The sequence below is a fragment of the Harpia harpyja genome, chromosome 11, assembly GCF_026419915.1.
Source record: "Harpia harpyja isolate bHarHar1 chromosome 11, bHarHar1 primary haplotype, whole genome shotgun sequence".
Lineage (NCBI taxonomy): Eukaryota > Metazoa > Chordata > Aves > Accipitriformes > Accipitridae > Harpia > Harpia harpyja.
In genome coordinates, this window is record NC_068950.1 from 32,238,792 (window position 1) to 32,264,062 (window position 25,271).

A 25,271-nucleotide genomic window follows, 5' to 3' on the forward strand; every position below is an offset into this window, starting at 1 on the left:
CTTAACTTTAATACTTCACTCTCAAATACAAAGAACAAGATTTTCAAAGCTTTATGTTTATCTCAAAAAAAAAAGAAAAAGGAAATAGACAAATTGTGAAGAAAATCATATACAGCAGTATGAATATATGCATTATTCAAGATATATCTTCAAGATATATCAAGATATATATACAAAGATATATCTGTAATTTGCAAAATTAGTTCCTTTAAAAGTGTGAGATATTCATCGCTCATCATACTTTTAAGATTATGAGCTCAGAACCTTATGAACACCAGATTTCATTAAATCCCCTTGTTCCATCTAAAGACTATTGCTTACAGAGAAAAATAGTGGTGTATTTTCCATCATCTTGAATATAGCAGTAAGTCTGGAAGTAAAGACACAAACAATTGCATATACCTGCCAGCTCCTTTCAAACTGTGCACCAAATTATAAGAATACGGAATCAGTTACTTTTAGAATAGCATTCAGGCTGAGTTACTATCTTGTCTCATTCCACCTCAGATTTTGAGAGCACTATTCACCAACATTCACCTCCACCTGCAACACACACTAACAAGATGTTTATAGTCCTACTCTGATCAGCGCTTATATTAACTAGAACTAGTACTTCAGAGGAATTTGGGAGATTTTTGTAGTGATATTTAATGACATTTTCATCCTACAAAGCACAGAAAGGCTGTAGTGTCGTTACTGACAAGGTTTTAAAGGGATCTGCAGGCTGTATTTCATTAATAAACCAACATTAATTTACTACACAAATCATTACAAAGAGCGAGAAGTGTTTATCATACTTTATAAGGTAGTGTGATTTTCATGTGACAAATTATCCATGCATAGCTGGAAAATGCGAATAATCTACTAAATTGGGTAGTGGTACCATTATGTCTTATGTGCTGGAAATAGTGTACGCATAAATGAGAACTCAGAAAAATTATTAAGATATATCAACATACTTTATTGCAGTAAATGCTAGTAAAATTGCAAACACTATTTAAATCTTAGTTCTGAAATAAACTCCACAAAGATAGGCCACTATGACAAGAGACAGCTCTATGCAGAATTAGCTTCAGAGATTATTTTTATCTCACTATTTTATCAGTGTAATGAGACAAATTATCCTCTGAGGATAAATTGATTGAACAACATTAATTTCTCAAAATAAAATGAACAGACAAAACACATGAGGGATCATCTGCTACAGGTAACATTTCATGTAATATTTTACAATAGGACTCTTCCATTGTACTTTTTTTTTTTTTGCTGTTTAAGAAGGAATTCTTAACTTCAATTGATTTTATAATCAGTGGCTTGTTGATTACTAACATTAGTGTACATAAACACTTCCACAAAACTTGACATTTAAGTTTTATATAAAACAATGTAAACCCGACAGGGAATTCTTGACATTTCATTTTTCCTTTTCACCTAAAAGAAATTTAAAGAATAAATTATATGGCCCACAATACTTTAACTCTTCATTACCAAGAGTACATTAGTTAAAGTAGCCCTGTGCAAGACGGACAGTGTGCTCAACTGCAACAGAAGATTGCGGGCTCAGACTTGCAATTATTAAATACAGAGAAACACTATCCACCTTGTGCTCTCTGTCCTAAAATTACACTCCTTTCTCAAAATAATACATCCTCATGGCCCCAGTTGAGCAATGGGATGTATAAAATTTAACCACCTCCTTACAAAGTTTCTTTCATTTTATTCTCAAGTTTTACTAAAATTCAGATTTTCTTGTAAAATTATATATTTTTACTTCTCATAACTTGAGAATAACCTAAATTTTTGTATCTATATATATTTCTATGTAGATAAATTGATAATGATCACACCTGTTTGAAGATACATATAGATTTCATGCCACACTGGTGATATGAGGCACTAGTACAATTAAGAGAAATTTTGACACCTTTGAACTTCTTAAATACAATAAAATGTATAACCTCCATACCGCTCTGTACTACTTATTTCATAAGAAGGAATACCTATATTATGTGAAAGCTTGTCCTTAAATCAGAGATATAAGAGCAAAATATTCACAACAGCATTTATAAAATTGGAAATTATCCCCATTGAAAGACCACTGAACAGTATTTATAAGACTTCATGCAATATTTCATAAGTAGGAAAAATATTCACTTATTGTAACATGCAAAAGACTGAAGTGGAGTTTAGGAGCCTTCCTAAATAACATAGTAAAGAGAATGAGGACCTGTTCTCTCAATGATACTTCAAAGCGTCATGGTTTTAGACAAAAAAAATCATTGACATAGAATGTGTAAACTTATTGGCATAGTCATTATTTTAAAGACATCTCTGCAAGACAGTGAAAGACATTTTCATCTGAAGAAAAGTAACTAGGTAGTGATTTAGGAACAACTTTTGCAGTACCTACTATTTTATATGCATATGCAAATATAAAAATACTAAAAAGCTGTGACACCTTCCCAGGTCAGGCCCCACATTCTTGTTCAATTTCATTTTCAAGGACACTTATGACGTGTTATTTGGCTATAAAAATCACTTGAAAGTAGCTTTTTCTAAACAAATGAGCAAGTATCTGTCTCGATTAAAACCAAGCACAGTAAAACTGATAAAGAGTCTAGTTATGAGTAAAAACAAAACTTATTGCATTACTCTTCATTAAATACAGAGCAAACAGGAAGATAAATGCAGGCATAGCAGATGTAGTGAAAGAGACGGTTAATTTTTAATAATCTGAGATTTGTTAGTAAAATATTATCAGTTAAAATAAATGTTTATGTACAATATAATTAGAAATCCTAACATCTAAAATTAGTTTAATGTATTTTTCAGTGTTTAGGCATGCATTTTCATCCAAACTGCAATTGTTTGTGACTTTACAATAATATCTTCCAGGTTTGAACACCTTCAATGTCTCTCCTATGTTGCCATGTTGAGAAAAAAAAAAAAAAAAGACAAGGGGAACTCCATAGGATCTCAGCAGATCATTTAGCATATGCAAAAATCATTTAAGCACTTAGTCATAAACTATACTCTCCAGTGCCGGGTCACAGATATTATTTGAATATATGAACAGTAATCAAAATTAATATTTGTTTCTTCCTGTGCAGTTCCTATTGCAATAATATGGCACCTGAATAAAGCTGCAGCTTCGTGGTTTAAGCATTTCTACTACACTTACTCATCTCAGAAATACCCACAGTGTGTATTACGACTCAAATGAAAGCAAGTCTTTTTCATTTGAAGATCTTAGTTCTCATGTTTCAGAGGAGTACTTTTTTTCCTGAACTCAGGTTCTTCAGAAACATGGTACCTTCTTCCCAGCTCTGTCTACCGAAAAGACTACGTTCAGGCCAAACTGTAAGAAAACCTAAGGCTTTAGGTTTTCCACAGCTCTTTGTGTATGTGAATACATAAGGACAACAGAAGTCCAGGCAACTGCAGCATGTAGCTAGGTAGTTTTTTAACAAGTTTATAAACCTTTCTAAAGAAGAGATAAAATAATCCAAACTCTTTATTGCATATGTCTAACACTCTTCAGAATATTGATATCAAAGTGTATGTACAATAAAAAATACCTAATTTTCATAAAATATCTGTATAAATACATCTCCTTGACACACTCCTCACAGTGACTTCCACATGTAAATTAAATGTTTGTTTTAAATGTGCAGTTGTCAGAACTTTGGGTTTTTCTTCATATTTCTATTAGAAACCTTCCTTTGCAAAAGAAAGTCTGCAGTAAGAATACTTATACAGAGTGCCCTGGATTCATATCAATAAAAGTATTAAAATTCTGATATACGTATTTGAAAATCATTTTGTATTTTCAAATAGGGATTGATAAACTGCACAGTTCTCATTCCAGTCGTCCTTGCTTAGCATCACCTATTGCTCCCCATACATCAAAGACAAACTCATCTGGAAATGCAAAGTCCCCAAGAGTTTCATCCAATGCCACTGCAAATTCATCTGGGTTTTTCTTGTCTCTTCCAGCTTCCACCATTGTTGCAGCTAAAAAGCAACAAAACAAAATAATGTAATTACCATGAAAATGACAGCTAACATTTCAGGCCAAGATAGTCTTTGAATGTCTATTTTCAAAATGAAATAAGGTCAGCTTAGGGAGACGTAAAGCTTACCTACTGAATTTAGGATTCAATAGGAATATGCACTTAAATCCCCCCACACTAGCTACATTCTGCTCTGATAAACAGGACAGCTTCCTTGGAGTGCTTGTTATATATTCTTCTATTTGTTTGGCAGAGGTTTAATTTTTAATTCAACGAACCTTTGTTTTACTTTGATTAAATTATGTTCTGTATTCAGTACTGAAGGCAGATGAAGCGTGGGTCTAACAACAAGGTTAAGCACAACTCTTCTGCAGTAACAAGACCCATGCCAGTTCATCACCAACTTCAGTGAGTTTGATAGGAGCTCACTGATCTAAACCAGAAGATCAAAAGGCAAACCTGAATGTTTTTCTACTCTAAACAACAAAGAAAAGATCTCAGCAAGTCAGAGTTTAAAGTGGCCAAGTTCTTCACAGAAAGACAAAAGGCACAGGGTTTGAACATAGAAAACAACATACAGTCTGCATAATAGATACACACAACGAAGCTAGTATGGGTTTGCTAGCAACAACCCATGTTTTATGAGTTTAAATGTTGAGCATGACCTGCATTTTGAAGTAAGTAATGATAAACGGGCCTAGAGAAAACACTTGAATATCCTACTTCAGGAAACAAGAATTCAAATACTAGGCTCAACTAATGTGTTGTGTAAAATACAGAGAAAATTAAAATTGGGGTTGTTAAGTATCGGACACAGTGTGTTTGCAACTGCCTGAAAGAAGTCGTGTTCTCAAGAAACTACCATATGACCTCAAACAGATTTGCTTAATTTTTCAGCTTAATTTTATTCAATTTTAATTAACTTTAGCTTAATTTTTTAACCCAAAAAACACTTGCGGGTAGTAAAGGGACTGAGGCATTTATTGTAAGCCACATTATTCTTCTGCTTGGATCTACATTTTTTTCCGTACCATCCAAACTAAAGAGTAACTGATTTCAGTGCATGAGTTTGCTTCAGTTATTATTACCTCCAGCTCTGAAAAGCAAATCTTTGATTTATAGGACCCTCAAGGCTGGGAAAGTTTGTGCTTATGCCACTAGGAAGTGAAAAAGATCAAAGTTATTTCTGGAAGTCTCAGCCAGGTGGTTCAAACTGTGCAAAAGCAAAGAAAAGGCCTTGCTGCTGTGCACAAAAAACTGGACCCACCAAAGACTAGGAACATCTTGGTACCCAGGAAAGTTAAAGCAGAGAGGTCTGATACAACAGAGGTAGACTGTGATATCTTGTATACCCATGCTGTCTGGCATTTTCTCTTATTTAACACCCAAGTATCAGAATTTACCAAGTTTTAGACTTTAGTTTGGAAATGGCTACACTGGGGTCACTGCTTAGGACTCAGTCCTTAGCTGCTGTGCTCATTCCTCACCTTTAGCCACTGCACAGTTTCTCAGATTCTGGAACAAATTACAAGCCTATCCCAAACAACACTGGATGCTGGCAACCCAGGGATATTAGAGCAAATCAAAACTGCGAGGTCTCAAACCTCTCTCGGTCATGGCACCCGCACCTCTGTGAAGGATGAAAAATGTCAGCATAGGAGCTTCTTCTGGCTAAGCTAGGCCAGAAGAACTACCAGCAGCAGGCTGTCATGGTTTGAGGGATGCAGAAAACTCTGTAAAGCAGACTCAGCACAAACATCACTGCTGAATACAGTTTATTTTATGAGCTATATCTCTACTCCACAGCCTCTGTTCATATTCACAAGAAATGATGGTATTGTACAATAGATGAAACCCTCAAAGTCTGCTTCATTTTGTGATTACTTTACACACCTGCCTTAAACTGCAAGACATCCTCCATCTTTTGTTATACATCAAGTACCACCACTTTCTTCGTGAGCGTATCAAATTCAGGTGTCACACTGAAGGATTTGATAGCTTCTAGCCCTTTCTCAGAGGGATATCTGAGTGGAAAACATGTATTACAGTGCCTGAGAAAGGGATAGAAGTTCCGAAACCACAGAAGACCATCTTCACTGGGACAGTCTGCCATCTACTGCATGTACTGTGTTATATTGACATGGCAAAATCTCTCTGATAAAAAGGAAAAGAAACTTTCCCTGCTCTTAAGTTTTATTAAATGTATTTAATATTATTTTGTTGACCTGAAACTCAGCTCAAGTTTATTGACAGTTATGAACTTCTGGCAAACAGTGTTTGCTGTTATGCAAACTTGTAAGAAGCTGTGAGCAAACTTGAGCCATATTCCACATTGTGGACGTCAGCAACAGTAATTCTGAAGAAATTTGACGTTTTGGTTTTAGCTATGTTCAGACGCAAGGCTCCAAAGAGAATCGCAGTGTGCCAAACTACACAAAGCAGTCCAAGATCTTGACAAACAGACTGCTGTGATTGAGACAGTTCAAGTGTAACCCAGCTTCCCGGGCACCACTAGTGGTTCTCAAGGACTCTCAAGACCTGTTTCCCTGTCAGCAGAAACCCTATCCCTGTTGTGTTGATCCTTTCTGTGTCCCCTGTGAAGTTCCTGGGATGCTGACTCAGAGGAGTCTGGATGGGAAACAGGCATTAAATAAAGGACTCTTGTTCCTGACAAGTGGAAGACAAATATTTGTCCTATCAATGCTAGCCTATATCCCCTGACACCGTGGCATAAGAAAGTACTTACAGAGGAACAGCCCTGGAGGTAATGACGTGAAGGCTGTAATTTAAACTTCACAGATTTCTGGATATGAACCAGGATATGAAGTTTCTCTATATAGACACTGGGAGAGGGTTGGAGGGAGAAGAGCTGTGCAAGGTGACACAAGAGCAAATGTGTCTAGATATAGTTACTCAAGATATTAAGAAAAAGTTCCCATCAATGGAGTGAGGATCTAGACAAGTGTTCCAGGAGAAAGAGTAGCAGCAAGGAATTCAGCCAGTTTTAAGATAAATTGGTCAAGATACACGAGAGCCATGACACAGACAGAGTGATAAAACAACACAGCATTGTATCACAGTCCAACTGTCCTAGCTGAAGCCTCAGAATTACGCAGCAATAACCTGTCATTAACAGAAAATGCTGTGTCAAACACAATTTTCTTCAAAGATTGAGCTTCCCAAATTATGAAATAGAACCTTAAAAATAGTTTATTATAGGTTTACCAAACTTGAAAACGAAATCCACTAAACTTAGATAATCAAGAAAACCTTCAACCCAGTCAAGCAGGAGTCAGAATGTTACCACCGTGCGAAAGCAGCAGCCTCAAAAAAAAGTGTTTTCATCTGTATTGAGCAACTGTAATCAGCACTACCAGGGCGCATTTAATGTACTCTATTTATTAAAGCACATTCCCCTTCCCAGATTCACCTAAGGTAATGAAATACGCTTCGGTGGGAAGAGTGCCGGATCGTCACTGCTGGGGTGTCCCTTTTCGGTAGCTTGGTGCTGACCTCTGGTGCCCGCAGGCTGGTATTACCGTACAGCAAACCCCAAGGCACGATGCAAGCCGTCATCCTTCCTCATTTTCACAAACAACTTGTATCACCGATGTCTACGAATGCGCAAGGCTGAACCCTGCCTCCTTAGTGTCGCACTTACAGAAACGCCAAAGCTGACCAGCCTCCTCTGCCACCCAGTGTACATATTCTTATTTCTCCAAGCAGTAAACACAGACATGGGATGGCATCCCCCCGGGGCGGCACAGCTGTGCAGAACATGCATGTTTACACAATGACATTTGCAATGCGTAATTCCCAAGGCAAATAACAAACTACTGATAGCCAAGGCATTTAGCAGATACTTGCCAACTTGAAGAAAACTTTGCTGGTTCTCAGAGGGTGACAGCTCTGGGCCAAATTGCCTCCACTCCCCTCCCTTTCTCCCACTGCTTCTTGTAACAGCTGCACAATAAGTGATTACAGGAATTTTATTCCAATAGAATATTTTTCCACACTCCAGATAGCCCCAATTGTTTTCACTTTTTTTTTTTTTTTTTAAAATCTCACTTCAGGCAACGCTCATACCTGAGAAATTTTTACATAAAACATGAAAAGTTCTGCAAACTTAAAACTGATGAAAGGAATTAGAAATCTTCTCAACTTCAACTGAGAAGTTCCATGTCAGGCTTCCCAGATTATGAACAAAGAAGTTTGTTGGCTTTTAAAACCTAGTCCCTTTAAAATAACTTCAAAGATCTTTCATAAAAATCCTTATTTTCACTTTTGATAGACACGTGCGGCACAAGTCACTAAAGGTACAATCTGGCTGCCATTGTTATTATCTACCTTACATAATGGTTTTGCTACCTATATCCTACCTTGTAATGTCTAAAAAAACTTCTTCAGAAGTCTTAACAGAAGCTTCAATACTTATTTAGCTGTAATGCTATCAGAAGCTTTGCCTTCATCAAAAGGTAACAAAAATTATTATTCTGGCATGACACTTTAGACGAGCTAAAATTCGCATTCTGCTTCCTTACATCACAGAAAATGAAGCATGTCATTGCAGTTTCCAGTGTTTAACATTACTTGGTTTTAGTTTCATGTTGAATGTGGTCAGATCTAGCACTCAAGAAACCATTAGAAATATCCTTTCTTCTTGTTTCTTTTTATTAAGTACTCATTCTTCTTGAAGTGGAGAAGTTTTCTTGTTTAACCAGACTTGCTACCTTTCCCTTTTTCACAAAACTCCCATTATTCTCCCAGAGTAAATGAACAGTCATAAACAATACACCTCAGAGTGTATACAATAAAATCCTTTGGGAAAGGAAGTCTGGTGACGGAAGAGGCAGAAAACAACAGATTCAGGGAGAGTATCATTTTAGTCAAAGTGTTTCAAGATAAAAACATCTATCCAATATCGCTGGGTTGGATTAGTGAGCCAAGAGAAGAAGCTTGGGTGACAAAAAGTTTAAAACTGTTAGGACATTCTGACTAGATGGTAAGTTTGAAAAATAAAGTCAAGAGTGGAGAAGTAGATTTGAAATTCTTCTAAACAGAGATAGAGAATATGCAAAGATACGTAATGTCTGACAATATTACAGGGAACAACAAAAAGGAAATAATCATCCAAAAGCATAAACACAGAACAAAATATCAGTAGATGAAGAGGTAGCCAAAAGATACTGACAGAAAAAATTTGGACGGGAAGCCCTTTTTGCCATCATTTTTCTATCGGTACCATTCTGGGGTTGGATCCCAGAGATCCAGGCTTCCTCCCACGCAGAATCTTCGGGATCAAATACAGTCCATAACAGTTCAAGCCTCACTGATTTAAAAAATAAATGCCACCAGTATTTTTTCACTAACACTGCTTCCTGAGCCCCTCCTATTAATCAACTGTTCACGTTCCCTTACCAGAAAGCTCTGACAGGATTTAAAATAACCTGAATTATCTCTCAATGGCGCACTTATGTTTTAAAGAAGGCTGAAGTCAAGCCTTGGCCCAATTTCTAATGTGCTCATAAAACGGCTAAGGAATACATTGCCAAAGCCAAATGTCCCTTCTGCAGATTAAGTCCAGTTTTCAGTAAAATAAAGAGGTAAAAAGGTAAAAGTGCATTCAAAAGGCAGGTATGTAAATCTCAACATCATCTAGATCTCTGAAAATAAAAAACTGTGCCAAAAAAAAAAAAGCGTATGCATTTCCATTAAATGATTTCCAAGCATTTTGCTGCAACTTAGGGATTTGTGTGTAGATTTAGTCAGCCATTCTTGAAACTGTCAAGATACTTCACTATGCAGAAATTAAGGGCTTTATCTCATCTTTAATTCTGTCTGTAATTTTACATTACTTTTTCTTTCCTTTCTTTCTAACTTCTGGCTTGAAACTGGGGCACTGTTTTAGAATTCAATCACACCATGGAAGTGTCATTTTAATGGAGCTGAAAGAGCAATATTAACTGACATCCAAAGCTTCTGACAAACAGAACTGCATGGGAATGAGCAATGATTGAGATCTTAATCACTTGTCGGCTGTCGCATTGTGATGACTTGCATTTTCAACTAATCTGGCTTGAGTAATGAGTGAAATTTCTAGCTGAGTGGTGATTGGCATTCTCTGAATGAATCCTTTCCCCATATTTCATTTTCATGGGTGACTGATCACATCCAGTATATGAAAAACTGACATGTGTTAATTGAACAGATTTGTGACAGGTGATTAGCTCCCCTTTCCTAAAGAGTCCTAGAGCTGTTTAATTGTTTAAAAATGATAAAACTTTTTTTTTTGTCATTACCATTGGCTCTCAACTCTAAGATTTGAACTTTAGGAAATGGCTTCAAAGGTGCAAACTAAAGCTACATGAACCCTATAGTCTTTGATTCCTGACAGTTTCTCTTTGTTTCACTGCCTTTTTGGGAGGAAGAGAAGGAAGAGGCGAAGGGCAAAACAACAAACCAGTTGGGAAGAAGAGAGTGTCTCTGAGGACAAAGACTTCTTCCTTCTTTGAGTATTCTTTTAAGGCATTCTTTGAAACTTTCCACACTATATACTGAAAGATGAAGGATGTAAGATATCTTTTGGGGGGGGGGGGGATGTCAAGGAATTCAAGGGAAAACTCTACCAATTGCTTGGCAATCAGCTCAGCCATATGTGCTGAAAGCTGAACTCCTCAGTCTACTGTACAAGACCCATCCTGTTATGGGACTGAGAGCCAAAAAACACAGGGAACACCAGTTCCCACGGGAACTTGCTTCCCTGCCCCAAAGCATAGCACACCTCAACATCCCAAGAAACCATGCTCTAGCCTAGAATCTCAGGGTTCTGCGCTATGGACACCAAAACCAGAACACCTATAGCTGCTTATTCCTGTTGGGCCAGGAGCCTGGGGACCTTGGAGGTAACCTGCAAGGACAGCAGCCTCCAGAAGCCCAGCTTGAGCCAGGACTGCAACAGCTGCAGGACAAAAACAGCTCCCAGAGGGATGGCTGGCACGAGACTTGGAGCTTTGAAGCCTGAGCCAGAGATGGAACAAGCAGTGGAGGCTGCAGGACAGCGACAGGACATGGGATCCTCCCCAACCTAAACAGAGGGTCAGCACTAGACATGGCTCCTGGGAGCATATTACATGGCAGGGGCACCACATATCAGAGTTGCTGGGAACAGAATTTTTTATACTTTTTAGTTTTCTGGGAATTGGAAAGTTTGGATATTACCTACAAAACAGAATTCACAAATTTTGGGCAGCTCCGCTCTCTCTTCTATGCCAGGTAGCCCACCTCTACCTTAGGCTGGGGGACAAATAATACTTTACCTACAATTTTTCCTGTGATTAAACTAGTAGAAGCTGCCAATCAAATGCTTCCTGGTAGGAGCAGCCAACAAAGGACTTTTGGCTATTCAGATAATCTCCTATTGTTCTCATTCCTCCATGCTAACTGCTGCCTGTCCAACCCTTCTGCTTTGCCCTTAGCTTCATGCCAGACCTATTTTCTCTTCTGCTTTGCCTCCTCCACTTCCCTCTCATGAAAGCTTTCTTTTCAAGATTGCTTTCTGTTAAGCTTATCCTTTCCTAATTCTTGAGTGATTTTTTTAGATATTACCATAACAATAAATACCTTCCTCTTTGTCTTAGTATTAGAAGTTCCACAAGATCGTATGAGGACTACAACAGCCACAGCTGGCTACACCAGCACTTCTTACTCAGTTAGGCCACAGCTTCTTCCCATACAAACAGAAGTTCCTATTTAGTTGTTGTCAGATTAACAGAGAGAAGCAACAGCTGCAAGGACAAGTTTGGTGCAGTTTGAAGGAACTTATGACACTGGGGTTGAATAGTTTCTTTCATTAGAAACTGATGATTGTGATGGCTAGTAAACATTCTGGAAAATTTCCCCAAGTTTTTTCAGAACACAGGCTTTAGAGAACTTGATAAAGTTGTAAAATTACTTTGTCAGTTCCCTAGCTAAATAGCTGCCCTTTCACTGATGAAGATCTCAGATTCAAACTTTAGTGATCAACTTTGATGTGTCTAAGCCAAGGGGGAAAAGATCAAAAAAGCAAATAAATATGCTTACCCTTAACAATCCTTAAATGTGGTACACACAAGCTCCACCAGAAAATACATGCCAGAAAGAATACAGTGATGAAAGTTAACAGCAAACAACTAAATAATTCATGCAATAGTGTATAGATAATGTGCAGGAAGAATAGAGGATTAATTAATTACATCATAAGGCCTGTAGTGAGCAATTCTTTCTTTTATCAGACACATATTTGCAGAAATACAGGCAAGCTTTTGAGACTGCATGCTGGACAAATTTTGCTTCGCTTACAACCATAGACTAAAGTACTCAAAAAATTTTAGACTACAGAAAATGAGAAATGATTTAATCTGGTATCTGTTAAAAACTCACCTAATTCAATATCTCTTATCCCCATGTATGTTTCAAGAAGCTCATCCACTTTTTTAATTGCTTTTTCTTCAACTTCAGTTGGCTTTGTTGAAATAAAGGGAGAAAAAGAGCAAAAGTATGATTACATCCATGCAGATTTCAAAATAACCAGCAATTCACCGCCGATTATCCTTACTCCCATCCTGGCCACCTAGACTTACAAAACCTAAAAGTAAAACACATTATTCCACTCTCTTTCTCTCTTACAAACCTGAGCCTTCCTCCTAACATCAAGCCACACAGCTCTCACATTCAAACTAAACAGGGGCCTTACATCTCCTGACAATACAGATCTTCATCAAATCCTCATCAGCTTTAGATGAACCCAGAATAAATAACATTTCTTCTTCCAAACCCTAATCCTGGTTTTACACATATTCATGTCAACATATGTTATTGGCCTCTCCTAACAACCACCCTTACACCAGCCCAGTACACTTTGCAGTGTCAAAACAGAACCAACTCTTCAACCACACCCTCCCCTCTTTTCAACACTCCTTGGTCTAATCTACCTTAAATTCATCCATGTACTCCATGACATCTAAATATAGGCTCTCTGTTTCCAGATTCCTCAGCCCCATTCTATCCCTGTTAGTCTTCAACTTTATATAAGCATTTCTCCCTGCAAAAGGCAGTCGTCGTCTTAAGTCCCGCAAGCTTTGTAACATCCAGACTTTTCCTTCCTACTTTATCAGCCTTGGGCAAGAATAAATCAGGTGCTAGATGATTAAACTACTGAAGGGCCCCAAGATAACCATACCATCTCCTCCACAGTAGCAGGGCCTTTGGTTCTCAGCCGAAGTGTCTCTCTCCCTCTGGAGATTTTAGCCTCTGGCAGAGTTCCACCTTTGGACCTTGGTTCCAGTTTTTCTAAAGGCAAAACAAACAACAACAAGAAGAAAAGAATACCAAAGAGAACTAAGTATATGGCATGTCAGAATATGATGTATCTGCTTTGGCTATTACATTACCTTCACTTTTTATTCTAATCAAGATCCAGACATGTAAAAACTGAATTATAAACTAACTGTATTCTAAGTATAGCTTTGCTGACAATTTCTTGTCCTCAAACTTTAATATCTGCTTGACTGCACTGAAACTAGGACTTCCTTGACCAATATATCTACGCAGGCTTATTGCACTCAACTTCATATATGTACTTTGTATCATTTTATTCCCCTGTTCTACAGAACAGTAGAAGTATTTATTACTTAATATTAGATAATGGCTGAATTCATCAACCAAATGCTGATTTAACCTGGTCTTTACAGGCAGACTATGTAGCAGGTTTAGTATTGCAACATTTCCATCTTTCACTGATGCAATGGTGCAAACACTATTGCTAAACAGGTCACGATGAGCCACATTGAGCTAGGCTAACAATTTGATTACTAGCAGTCACACAGGTGAAATGTTTCTAAGTAGATCTGCAGGAGTTTTTCCACTGGTTTCACCGAGGTAATGATTTCACACCTGATAAATCTCTACCAAGAATATCTGGGTTTACCCAAAGTTTTCTTTACCTGAATTCAGCTTTCCTTGTTTATTCTTGGGTAAGGGCACCCCAGGATAGTAAATGGAGTACGGAATGATTTAAGATTTGGCTTTCTTGTTCTAGGACATAATTTTACATTCAAGAGTGGCAAGGCTTTAATTTACTTACATGGGAGTTACATAGTTAATCTGGAAAATACTAGAAGAAAGGAGATAATTTTGCAGAACTGTTTTTAACTGTGCTGTTTTCTCTACCATATTATTCTTCCTCTTAACAGCAGGCCTTTCTAATAAGCTCTCCTTAAAGGCAAGACTTCAACATGCTATGTTAATTTTGCCCAGGTAGATTCCAACTCATCATTCTTGCATAAATAGACAAAAATCCAGATTATTCTGCTGAACAAATATTGAAATGTAAATTTTAATTGCTTTTATTTTAACAAATAGATATGGCACAGTCTCTTACATATATACTTAGGATCAACACTTTTCCTTAAATCCTTTTATAGCTTCAAGGACAGTTTAAAACATCCTTAAGATTGTCATCATTTCTGCTAGACTTGTTTCAAAATGTCGTTCCTGGTACAACATACATCTTTTTCTAGTTCTGTCACCATTAGCAACTTAAAACTCATGATTTGACATAACCTTGATTTGCAATACTTCAGACCAAAGCTCTCTGGCCATCACAGAAACTATTTTTCATATTCACATAATTTAAATTTAGAGTTTGTGTTATGCTGCCTTTACTTTGTTTCTATTAATTTTTCACCACTTCATAGAGGGCCAGCTTGTGACTGGTAAGGACCAATCTTATTCAGACAAGTCTTTCATTCTGTGCTACAAGCCTTGCCTAGAGTAGCTGAGACAGCCTGTGTGCACATTGTAGAAAGACATCCAACCAGTAAATTATATTTCACATTCTGCTGAGAGGAAGAAAAATAAAAGTAATTTCACACAGAGGCTTGTCTCTTAGTTCTATACCCTCACAAACTTGTGTTGAAACTAACAGGAATTCAGCACCTACTTGTCCAGCAGGATCTGGAACTTGTTTGTCATCTCCTCTGGGGCTATTCTCAGCATGCTGCAGCTTAAACACTATGTTGAATAAATTTGTGCCTAAAGCCTAACTGCATGTAAAGCCTAACTGCACCTAAACTAAAGTCTAACTGCAGCTAACGCTACAGGTGGCATATTCTAACCTGTTGGACACTGCAACTTGTAGATTAATTTCTGCAGGGTAAAAAATAACGTGCATCTTCCAAAAACCTGTCCAAAAAGCTCTGGTTGTCTCTTAATTCAATGTCAGATAAAAGGTATTGCCATGGAATTAGCAGGTTTCCTTCTCTACATCACAGGCAGACTAAAAGGTATCTTAATCACCTGACTAAAGTAATTACTATTAAATAATGGCTGAAGTCATCAATCAAATGCTGATTCACCCTGGTCTTTACAAACAGACTATGTAACACATTTAGCACTGAATACAAATTATAGACCCATATTAAAATGGTATTCCTATATTACTAATTGCAATATTATACATATGTAATACTACTTTAGCGCAATGTATACATCTCAACATACACATTTACTTAACACGAGTATCAACTTATATCCAAATGCATTAGAGATTAACTCATAACCCTCCTTCTTCACAGAAGCACCAAAAGCAAAAAGAAATTTTCACATTTCTCTATTTTCAATTTCTGCTGCTATTCTGACACCAAGTGTCAAGACTGGTGTATGACAGCAGTTGTAAACTACTAGCAGGTAAAAAAAGATTTGAAAAATAAACATTTCAAACTTTTGCTGTTGTGGTAAAGATGTTGATTTTGAACTTGCTGTTAGTGCGAGTGTGCACAAGGACTCACAGGCACTTATAATTTAGCAGTATTTTGAAGTTTTTATTACAGAAGAATGCTACATAGTTCGGGGGGGAATATAAAGAAATTGAGAGAATAAAAATTAAAACTCAGTCTCTATTTTGACTCCCTGAGCTAAACTTACCTTTTTTTGTTGTTGTTTACCACATTGATGAAATTAACATACTTAAGGATTAGCAGTAGGTATGCATTCCTCCTGTATAAGTATCACTTTCTCGTAGCATGCAGGTGGTAGGTAGAGACAGAGCTTTGCCACACCGCTCTCTTCCAACTCTGAGTATACCTGCTGTATGATCGGAGAGCCACAAAAAAGTTGGGGAGAGGCAGAGCAGGCAGGCATGCAGCAAAGGAGGTGCTCTAGGGAATCCCAGACAGTGTTTTCTGCAGCATCCTTCTGCATTAGAGACCGCAGTCCCAGTAAAGGGTACAGAAATAGAAAAATCTCACACAAAGATGAACAGGGATTATGTATCAACAGAGAAAAAGAGGAGGTTCTAGGATCAGCACATTAGTGAAGTGATCCATGCTTTAAAACTGTATCTGTGAAACAATTCCTGTACTTATTTTGCATCATCATGTAGTAGCAAAGGAATTGAGCAACTGAGACTCAGGCTGAGGCAGCCCATACCAGGATGACTGCTGGAGAAAGCAAGATGGAAGAAAATCCATTCATAAATTTCCCACTTCAAAGAAAAAAAACAACAACATTTGTTCTTGTAGCAGTTACATTACCGTGGGTGAACACCTGGCTGCAGTCTGAAAAAAAACTTACAATGCAATGCAATGTGGGGATTTCGATATCCAGTGAACAAGGTGGACAGTCAGGTAACTCACCAAATGCTTTCATAGGCTCTATCAACTCCAGCTTAAACATCTGACCTTTCTCCAGATCTTTTAGCATTTTGGCAACTTCATAATGCCTACGATCTGACACATTTTTTCCATTTATAGTCTCTATGTGATCACCCACGCAGATCATTTTGGTTTGGTCCATAAGGCTACCTTCTTTGATTCGCTATTGTTTAAAAAAAAAAAAAAAAAAAAAATTCTTTAAAAGGTAAAGAGGTGACACAACAGAGTTTCAAGAATGTCAGTTAACAACATCAATACCATTGAGCTTATTATTCCAGCAGTGTGTTTTGTCTATAAGATTTTCATAAAACATATTTTAGAAAACATTATTTTTCAAACAAAGTACTTTAATAAGCATTGAATATAAAATCAACAGGAAAAAAAAAGAATGCAGTCACACTTTAGAAATCAAGGCTTCTGAATAAGCTAATTTTTTTGTGCTTTAAAACTAAGCCCAAACGTGTCAGTGATGTGAATGTTTAATTGAGTTTTGGGTTTTCATTTTGATTTAATAGCTTGACAAGCATAGGAACAGAACTTTTCTCAAGTATGGTCCAGGGACATAAAAAAATGTGTGTGATATACTAAAAAGTGACATACTATAAAGGGCTAGTCTTCATAAGACCCATCTATAGTGATAAGTCTTCTACCATTTTCCTCATCAAGCTGTACAGCTGTATATTAAAGTATTTCCTCTGAAATAACAATAAAGAATAAGACACTCTTCTAAATGCCATCTCCTGGAATACAAATGCAAACAGTCTAAAGGTCATAAAATCTAACAGAAGTTAGTATTTATAGTTTTTGTGAAGTAGAATTTAAAAAGTAAGGAAAAAAAAGAAATCTTTAAAAGAGCTCTATGATTTATCAAGTCAATTAAAGGACACTTAAAATTTCAGTGATTCTGTTTATTGTTGTTATATTCTGTCATATTTGTTTATCATGTCCCTAAGTTATATAAGCTGTTATTTTATGGCTATTTAATAGAAAAGCTATGACATAGTAAAGTATCTTGTATTTTATAGAGATATGAATTTCATTCTAACATCTTCCTGAATAACATACTTTTCAACAAAACTGATGTTGTTCAGGCTAACTTTGAGTGAGATAACAGTGAGACAAGGGAGATAAACATATTACCACCTACTACTATAGCACCTAGCCTAGCTGCATAACCTGCTTCTAGTTTATGTGCGCATGTCTGAGCCCACATATGTGCCTCCATCTGAGAGCGTCAGTGGGAAGTGTGATAGTGCTCAGTGTCCTATAATATACTGCAACAATTTTTAGCTTCAGGATGAGCTTAACTCTTTCTAGCACTTTTTTCCTTTAACCTAGAATAAAACCAAAAAGAAGCCTCATGGTGAATGAAGAGGGGGGTATCATACACACACCAGAAACCAGGTCCCAAATGCATTTCTGTTACCAGGTGCCAGGATTCAAAAGCATGCCCACCAGACTTCAGTTAATGTTTAGTCTACATGCTGAATTAATTTTCATTTAGCTTTTCTTCTTCACTTGGATCCTAACACCAAAACTGTTTAAGTAATATTCACTGCCTGTGTTATTTGTGCCATATCAAACTTTTTTTTTCATATGACTTAGTTTTTCTCACCACTCCAAGTTAACTGACCAGAGACAGTCTAGCTACATCGTCACAGTAATTAAGATGCAATTGATATGCCTGTATTTCAAGTGCTCTACAGTCCATTTAGAAGCTAGAATGTATATTTCCCATGCAATGCCTAAAATTAATTGCACTACCCCATTTTATAATGTCTCCTTATATACCAGTCAGTCATGCTTTAAGTTGTACTGTTATTCTTTTAATGGCTGATTTGATTCCATAATACATCTTCCCATCTGGCCATATATCCAAAAAAAAAAAATTTGTGAAAGTAGAATGACACCAAGTTTTGTTCTTAGTAAGATAAATAACATTAGATTTCATAGGAAAACAACCTGCAGTTCAGAGTGTAGGTTTAAAAACTGGCTGGGTTATATATCAAACCTAAAAACTGCCCTGTTATTCAAAACGCAATAAAATTAGGACAGCACATAACAGTTTTCAACAACCCAGACAGGTAAATTTAATATTGTTAATTAATAATGGAACATAGTAACAATTTTTCAAGGAAATTAAATACATAACCAGAAAGAATTCTATCAAACTTTAGAGACAATCTCTGCTTAGTCATTTACCTAGACAACCAAGTATAAAAAAAGATGCAGCTTTTACTTTTGCATATGTATTTTCTATGCTGTTTTAAAAAATCCGTCAGCTAAATATGCAACGGCAACAAAGTTAGCTCCTAGAAACTCCTTTAAACTGATGCATTCCCACGAAGACTGCACCATTTTCATTATACTGCTTATTATTAGACCAGTACAAGGACAATGATACATTTGTTCAGGCAAGTTTCATACAATTTACTGGAAATTACAGCTTGTCTTGCTAATGTGGTGAGGGTTTTCCAGTCCACTCCAATTATGCAGTAGTCTGTGTGATGGCTGTTCTCTCTCCATATTACCAACCAAGCAGAGAGAGTAACACTCTGTACAGTGCTGCACACGTAAACTTTAATCACTGAAGCGCTACTTTCAATGCCTTCTTTTAAAATGCCACATAAGCAGCACCATGACTGAATGTTATGGTGTGCATGAATGCTACCACTAGAAATTCAGAGTTCTGCATCTATAAACATAAAAATGAGGCTATGATTTTGCCAAAATGCTTACTGAAACCTCCACTGCATCTCAACTTTCTCAAGTGTTATCTCAATCACATTTTTCTACAACAAAGACAAGCAAACCTATTTGTAAACCATGTCTTGTTTTATATCCATGGTAGCTAAGGAATGAATAGAGGATTGAACCTCTCCACAAAAGAAGCTCTGTTTACAATAGCAATGAGAACAGCGATTGGGACAGCAGTAATCGAAGATAATTGCTAATGCCCCACTAATAATGGATAATTAGAGTAGATTAGAGCAAAGCATCTAAAAAAGGCAGAAAATGTGATTAAGGTTCCTAATACCTAGCCTAGCAAGAAGGGTAGCATGATTTCCTCAGCCTCTACTTGTCTTAAAACATACTGTCTGGAGGTCATATAGAAGATGAGGAGGAAAGCAATTATGATTAATATGTTGTATGTGTTACTGACCATAGTTGCTACTCAAGTTAATTGTGGTAAATTGTGTTAATCCATATCCTTAGCACTTTTTAATTCACCCTAGCTAAGGCAACAATACTGGAAAGCTGAAAAACCACTATACCTGCACCTATTCTTATACAGCACAAAAGCTTCTGCCCTGTGAACAGTCATAAAGACTAAAAGAACATGATCTCATTATCACATGAGTGACAGAAGTTCTATAAGCACCTAATCAATGACATCAGAAAATCACTTAAAGAAAGGAGGGGGCAGATGCAAGCAGTATCTAACACCTACCACCTCAGGGTAGGTCAGAAAATACAATGGTCACATTGTAAAGCTGATGCATATTACAGAAGCGATGAACAAATGAACTAATTTTGAATGACATGCAGTACAGAAATAGCTGAACTAATTTTGAATGATGTACCTCAAGAAAATCAACTTTATTTTTTATTTACCATATATAGGATAGTAAAAAATGTTGTCATTCTAAAGGATCATTAAACCAATAATTAACCTGTTATAGTAACAGAAACTTCTATAGAACAAAGTATTTCACTGGTAATTAAATTTACCTTTATAAATGCACAGCCAGTTCCATTGTCTGTAATGGTAAGCCCAAGCACATCATCAGTTTTAAGAATTTCCACTTCTTTTCGTTGTCCTTTTATGTGGGCAAATATGAAATCTTCAAGGCCAATTTGTGCACCTAAGAGCTTGTCCATATCAGCTTTATGAGTGTTCAAAGTGCAAAACATGATCTGTGCAGGAGGAAAGCAAACACATTAAGTTTAACAGTATATTAGGTTTGGTGAGCTTGATAGGAAGATAGAAGGAGAGCATAGTTCTGGCCCCTAACAGATTCATAGCTGAAATGATGATGACTCTCCTTCTCCAGCTGCCCCAGGAGAGGTGATAGTCTCCATCCACGCACATGACAGGAAGCATCAATAGCTCAAACTCTGCAGATAAGAGCTGGCAGGGAGCAAAGGAAAGAAACATATCTGTGTGAGCAGTCTCTCATGGCCTGTCTCAGAACACCAACTCTGACACAGGCATCTTGCGCTAGAGCAGAACAGCTTGTTCCAGAGGTTAGAATGAGCAAACCAAAGAGTCACGCGCTAGAGCAGAACAGCTTGTTCCAGAGGTTAGAATGAGCAAACCAAAGAGTCACCACCATCTTTTGCTTCATTGTTCACCCACCTCAAATTCCACAGGATTCAAACATCACTAGGGACTGCTTTAAAACATAACTGCTTGAAAGCAGTTTCATGGGAAAAAAGAGAGCTTATCAAAACAAAAGGGTCATGAGAGCATTGAAATGTTTTCTATTGCTCCATGTGTTCCCCCATTAGCTCAGAGCACATTGCCTCCGATGGGTTTGCTTAGTTTCCTACCCTTCCTCCAGCATAAGTGGGGGTCATCTCTGTTCCAGCTTAGTAAAAGCAAGGCTTAAGAAAAAGGGCAAATTGGTTCTCTATATATCAGCCTTTCTGAGGGACTTCCCTCCCGCACTGGGTGTTAGGCACTCCTTTTTCTCCCTACATTTATGCTAGTGGTTCTTTAACAGGGAGGTTTATTGTCCTGGGTGTAGGCAGGATGAGACTAACCCAGCTGTACTGCTCAGGGACAGAGACCATGCTTTTGCCCACCATGGTGCTGCATGGAGGAATTTGGCCAGTCCGAGCAGGCTTTGGGTTTTCTGCTCTTTGAGTACAGGCTGTACTGAACAGCCCAGCCAAAAAAAAAAAAAAAAAAAAATCCAGTGCTCCCCCTCACAGCTAGAGTAACTACACCTGCCTGACTCCTTTCCAAGCTGTATGCGGAGAGGAGTGAGGGCTGAGGGAGGGCCCCCCAGCCTCCTCCTGGGTACCACCAGAGAGCACAGGGCAGCAGCCGAAACAGAGAAACTCCACGCTCCAAGAGGAACTCGGGGAATCCCTAAAATCTACTTCAATGAGGCAAAGAGCACCCCTAAAGACCATCTTTCACATGCAGCTGGAAGCAGGGGAAGAGGAGACTTGCCACGCCATTTGGCCCTCCAGCACAGGTGGCAAAGCCACAGCTGCAAACCATCAGACAAAGGCTCTGCTGCCAGCAGTATGCATATGGCTCTGACAGGACAAGAGAGACAAATAGATACTTTTCTACCCTCTGCCTGTATCTGCTGGACATTATTTTCCTTCACAGCGCACCTTGGACCCCCTTGCAGCCCACTGCCCACACCCGCTCCAAATTAGGAAGTGGAAAAAGCAGTGCCAACACATGAAAAGACGTATGCAGTGGGAAGCCAGCCTAGCATTTGAGAAACACAGCAGCAGGGATGTCACTCTGTGTCCTCCATCTTTGTTACCCCTCTAGTAGCAGTCCCTGGGGAGCAGCGGGCCAGGCCAGCTGCCCCAAAACCCAGCACAGACCTGTGCCCGCGGCCTGCCGAACCCCCCAGTGCTTCGCTGGAAATGGAGGGTCTCCTTCTGCCTTCCCTCTCCACACTTGTAAAAGTTAAGGGGTTTTCCGCACCAGAACACTTCAAATGCCTTTTCTTTCCTTCCAGCATCACTGGATGACAGCAGAAAAATTGAAATGAAAGTCACCAACCTATTCAAATCTATTCCAGATCAAATGAGGGGTGAATACTTTTCCTAATGTAATTCATAGAGAGCATTTAAGCTTCTGAAACTTTCTAGAACTTAGATTCTACAACTATGGGGGTTTTGGTTTTAAAAACTGAAAGTTTAGTAGTGAGATGGTGTTTCTTGATGGGGTGGGTCTTGTTTAGTTGTTGTTTTTTAAAAACACCAACCAAACAAAAAACACTAACCAGCCCTACTTCAAAGCTAATTAATTGCTTATCTCATATAATCCATCAAACATCCATTGCAATCTAACACCTTACTTTAACAATGAGAGTTGTAACAGCACACACTTAAGAGACATTAGTTCTATTCTCTTGGGTAATGCAAAGTTTTTTGGTTAACCAATACTCGAGCAGTAACATCACCTAGAGAATTCAGCTGGTTTTAAATAGAAAATTAAAAATTAATTTTATAAATAATAATAATCTCTAATCATCAGCATTTTTTTTAACCAAGAAGGAAAGTTCAATTCAAACAGACTATATAAAGTTCACGTACACGTTTTCAGCTCTCCCTCAAGCTACATAATAACTTGGCCAGTTTACAACTGCAACTCAGTTCTTGTTCTTACAATGAACAACAAGAACTATGTCTTTAGATTTTAGACATTAGCATCCTTCATCTGACCTTGTCAAACAGACAATCATCCAGTAACTAGTGTCACACCTTTGAATAGATAAAATTGGCAACAGAGCAGAAATGTGATATTTAGAAACTCGATCCAGAGTTTCTCTTTTTAGACCTTCATCTGGATGGCATTCCTACTACAGCTTATAAGTCTGCAGAATTTTCTGTGAGTCAGTTCTGTGCTAACCACAAGGCTGAGAGAGCATCAGCCAGTCAAAAATAAAACTTAAATCATTCTTTATCCGCTTTAGTGAACAACTGCTTTTTCTCAGAACAGATATATGCAAAGAGTAATGTACTAAAGATGTGTCTACCCAGGATAATATACAGTTACACCACCTATCAGTTACAGCACAGCTTTATTCGTACATGACTGAGACCTGCCAAAAAATGGGGGGTTTTTGTAGATTTTACATAAGTTTAGTATGGGTACCTAATAACTGCTTATATACTTAAATACTTAAACAACAGCTACTATAGTACACCTTCCATTCAATCCAAGTTTGGTATATTTTTAATAGTAATTTTCTTACCCGGACATGAAGCAAGAAAAAAAATTCAACGTGCAATTTTCATTGTTAAGTCTTCTCTCTCCCTTCATACCCTCAACCTTCATATGCATTTGATCTTTAACTCAGCATACCAGTGCTGTGACATTTCATGCCAACTTTAGCCAGATATTATAAATCATAACTGTTACAACAGTCACGAAGTATCTCAGATACCTCCTTCACTGAGAGAGTTCTCTTGTACAGCACACAGAACAAGGAAATTCCATTCGGCTGGCAGGGACTGGGGGCTTATGCACAACCTTATAAAATAGATTTGTCAGATAAGATTACTAACAGATTATTCCCTGCCTCAATATTTTCAGCAGGAAGAGACTACATTAGCCAATAAAAACAGGGTTACACTGTGTGTTATATAAAGAAATTGTATTAGCTAAGAAAAAGAGGGTTACACTATGTGTTTTATATAACGTATATATGCAGTAACATATTGCATATCCTATATATTAATTACATTCTCATCTTCTATATTAAGCCTACACGTTGAGAACTCTTAAGCTGAATGATAGAAGACATGCTCAGAAGCTATTAAAAGTGCTTTTAAAATCAGTAGATCACAGATAACTTTACAGAGGAGATCATAATCACTTTAAGAGGTAGAGAAATGGGAATTCTACTTCTGAGCAATATGTAACACCCAACTGACATATTTCCCTATATACACAGATGACATTATATCAAGAAATCACCAATGGATTTTCTAGGTACCTTACTCACTTTATACCCCAAGGAAAACGTGGGAGATTTGACTAGCTGCAACAAGTCCTCCAAGATCTAGTGTGCTTTTGGTACTCTTATCAGGTATGCAACTTTGCCTCCCCAAATACATTCAAAGTACTATAAAATAAGCATTCAGTGGTTTATTGTTCTTTTTTTTAAACCCAGAGCACACAAGAGTTACAGTGTAAGTTCTTCCACACAGCTTAAAAGTATTTGAAAAACAAATCATTAACACAGCAAGCATCACACATAATATGGGTGTGAAATTTAAGCACTGCTTAGGAGAACAGCAAGCAAACAATTGTTGCCATAGGGTTGGGAGGAGGTGGTTTGTAGGGAGTGCTACATTTGTTCATTTAAAGTCTTCAATCTGTGGGCGAGATTGTGAACAATTTGTTTCAACAGATAAGCATATACTCTAAAACTTCAAACATTTTGGTGATGAGGATTTCACAAGCTGACCCTTTTCTCTAACCTCCTAAAATACACTCCAGGTTTTTTCTTGTTATAAGGTCACTTTTATTCAGAAACCTAAGTTTCAGCAGTGGCTTATTTTTCAGTATTCTTTCATAAAAGTTTAAATTGAACAGGTTTAAATCAAATACTTTTATGAAAGTTTAATGCGGCACAGCCTCACAGTATACTCTCTAGCATGAGGAGGCAAGGCCATGGAACAATAGCCCAGACACAAGAACAGCAGCTAAATTCTTGTTACTGGAAGAGACAGAGGGAGCTGCGTTTCTGCCCTCCGTGCTACCGGGGCAGTTCTCCCTTTTCCTGTATTCCCCTTATGAAGCAAAATTCCTTCCACCGTGAAAGAAACCCCAACCTCCATGGGCTCTTGACAGACACACCCGCTG

The 25,271-nt window shown here is 37.7% G+C and overlaps 1 protein-coding gene across 3 annotated transcripts in view; it reads right to left on the reverse strand.

Annotated features, from left to right (window-relative positions):
• Positions 1-937: 937 nt before the first annotated feature.
• GIPC2 (GIPC PDZ domain containing family member 2) overlaps positions 938-25,271 on the reverse strand; it is a 28,227-nt gene continuing 3,893 nt past the window's right edge. For all 3 annotated transcript variants that reach the window (XM_052801738.1, XM_052801740.1, XM_052801739.1), the window contains exons 2-6: positions 20,435-20,620; positions 16,685-16,865; positions 13,231-13,340; positions 12,432-12,513; positions 938-4,014 (exon numbers count right to left, since the gene is read on the reverse strand). In XM_052801738.1, coding sequence (XP_052657698.1) covers positions 3,860-4,014; positions 12,432-12,513; positions 13,231-13,340; positions 16,685-16,865; positions 20,435-20,620 — 714 coding nt within the window. In that variant the 3' untranslated portion in view covers positions 938-3,859. The remainder of the gene's footprint in view (positions 4,015-12,431; positions 12,514-13,230; positions 13,341-16,684; positions 16,866-20,434; positions 20,621-25,271) is intronic.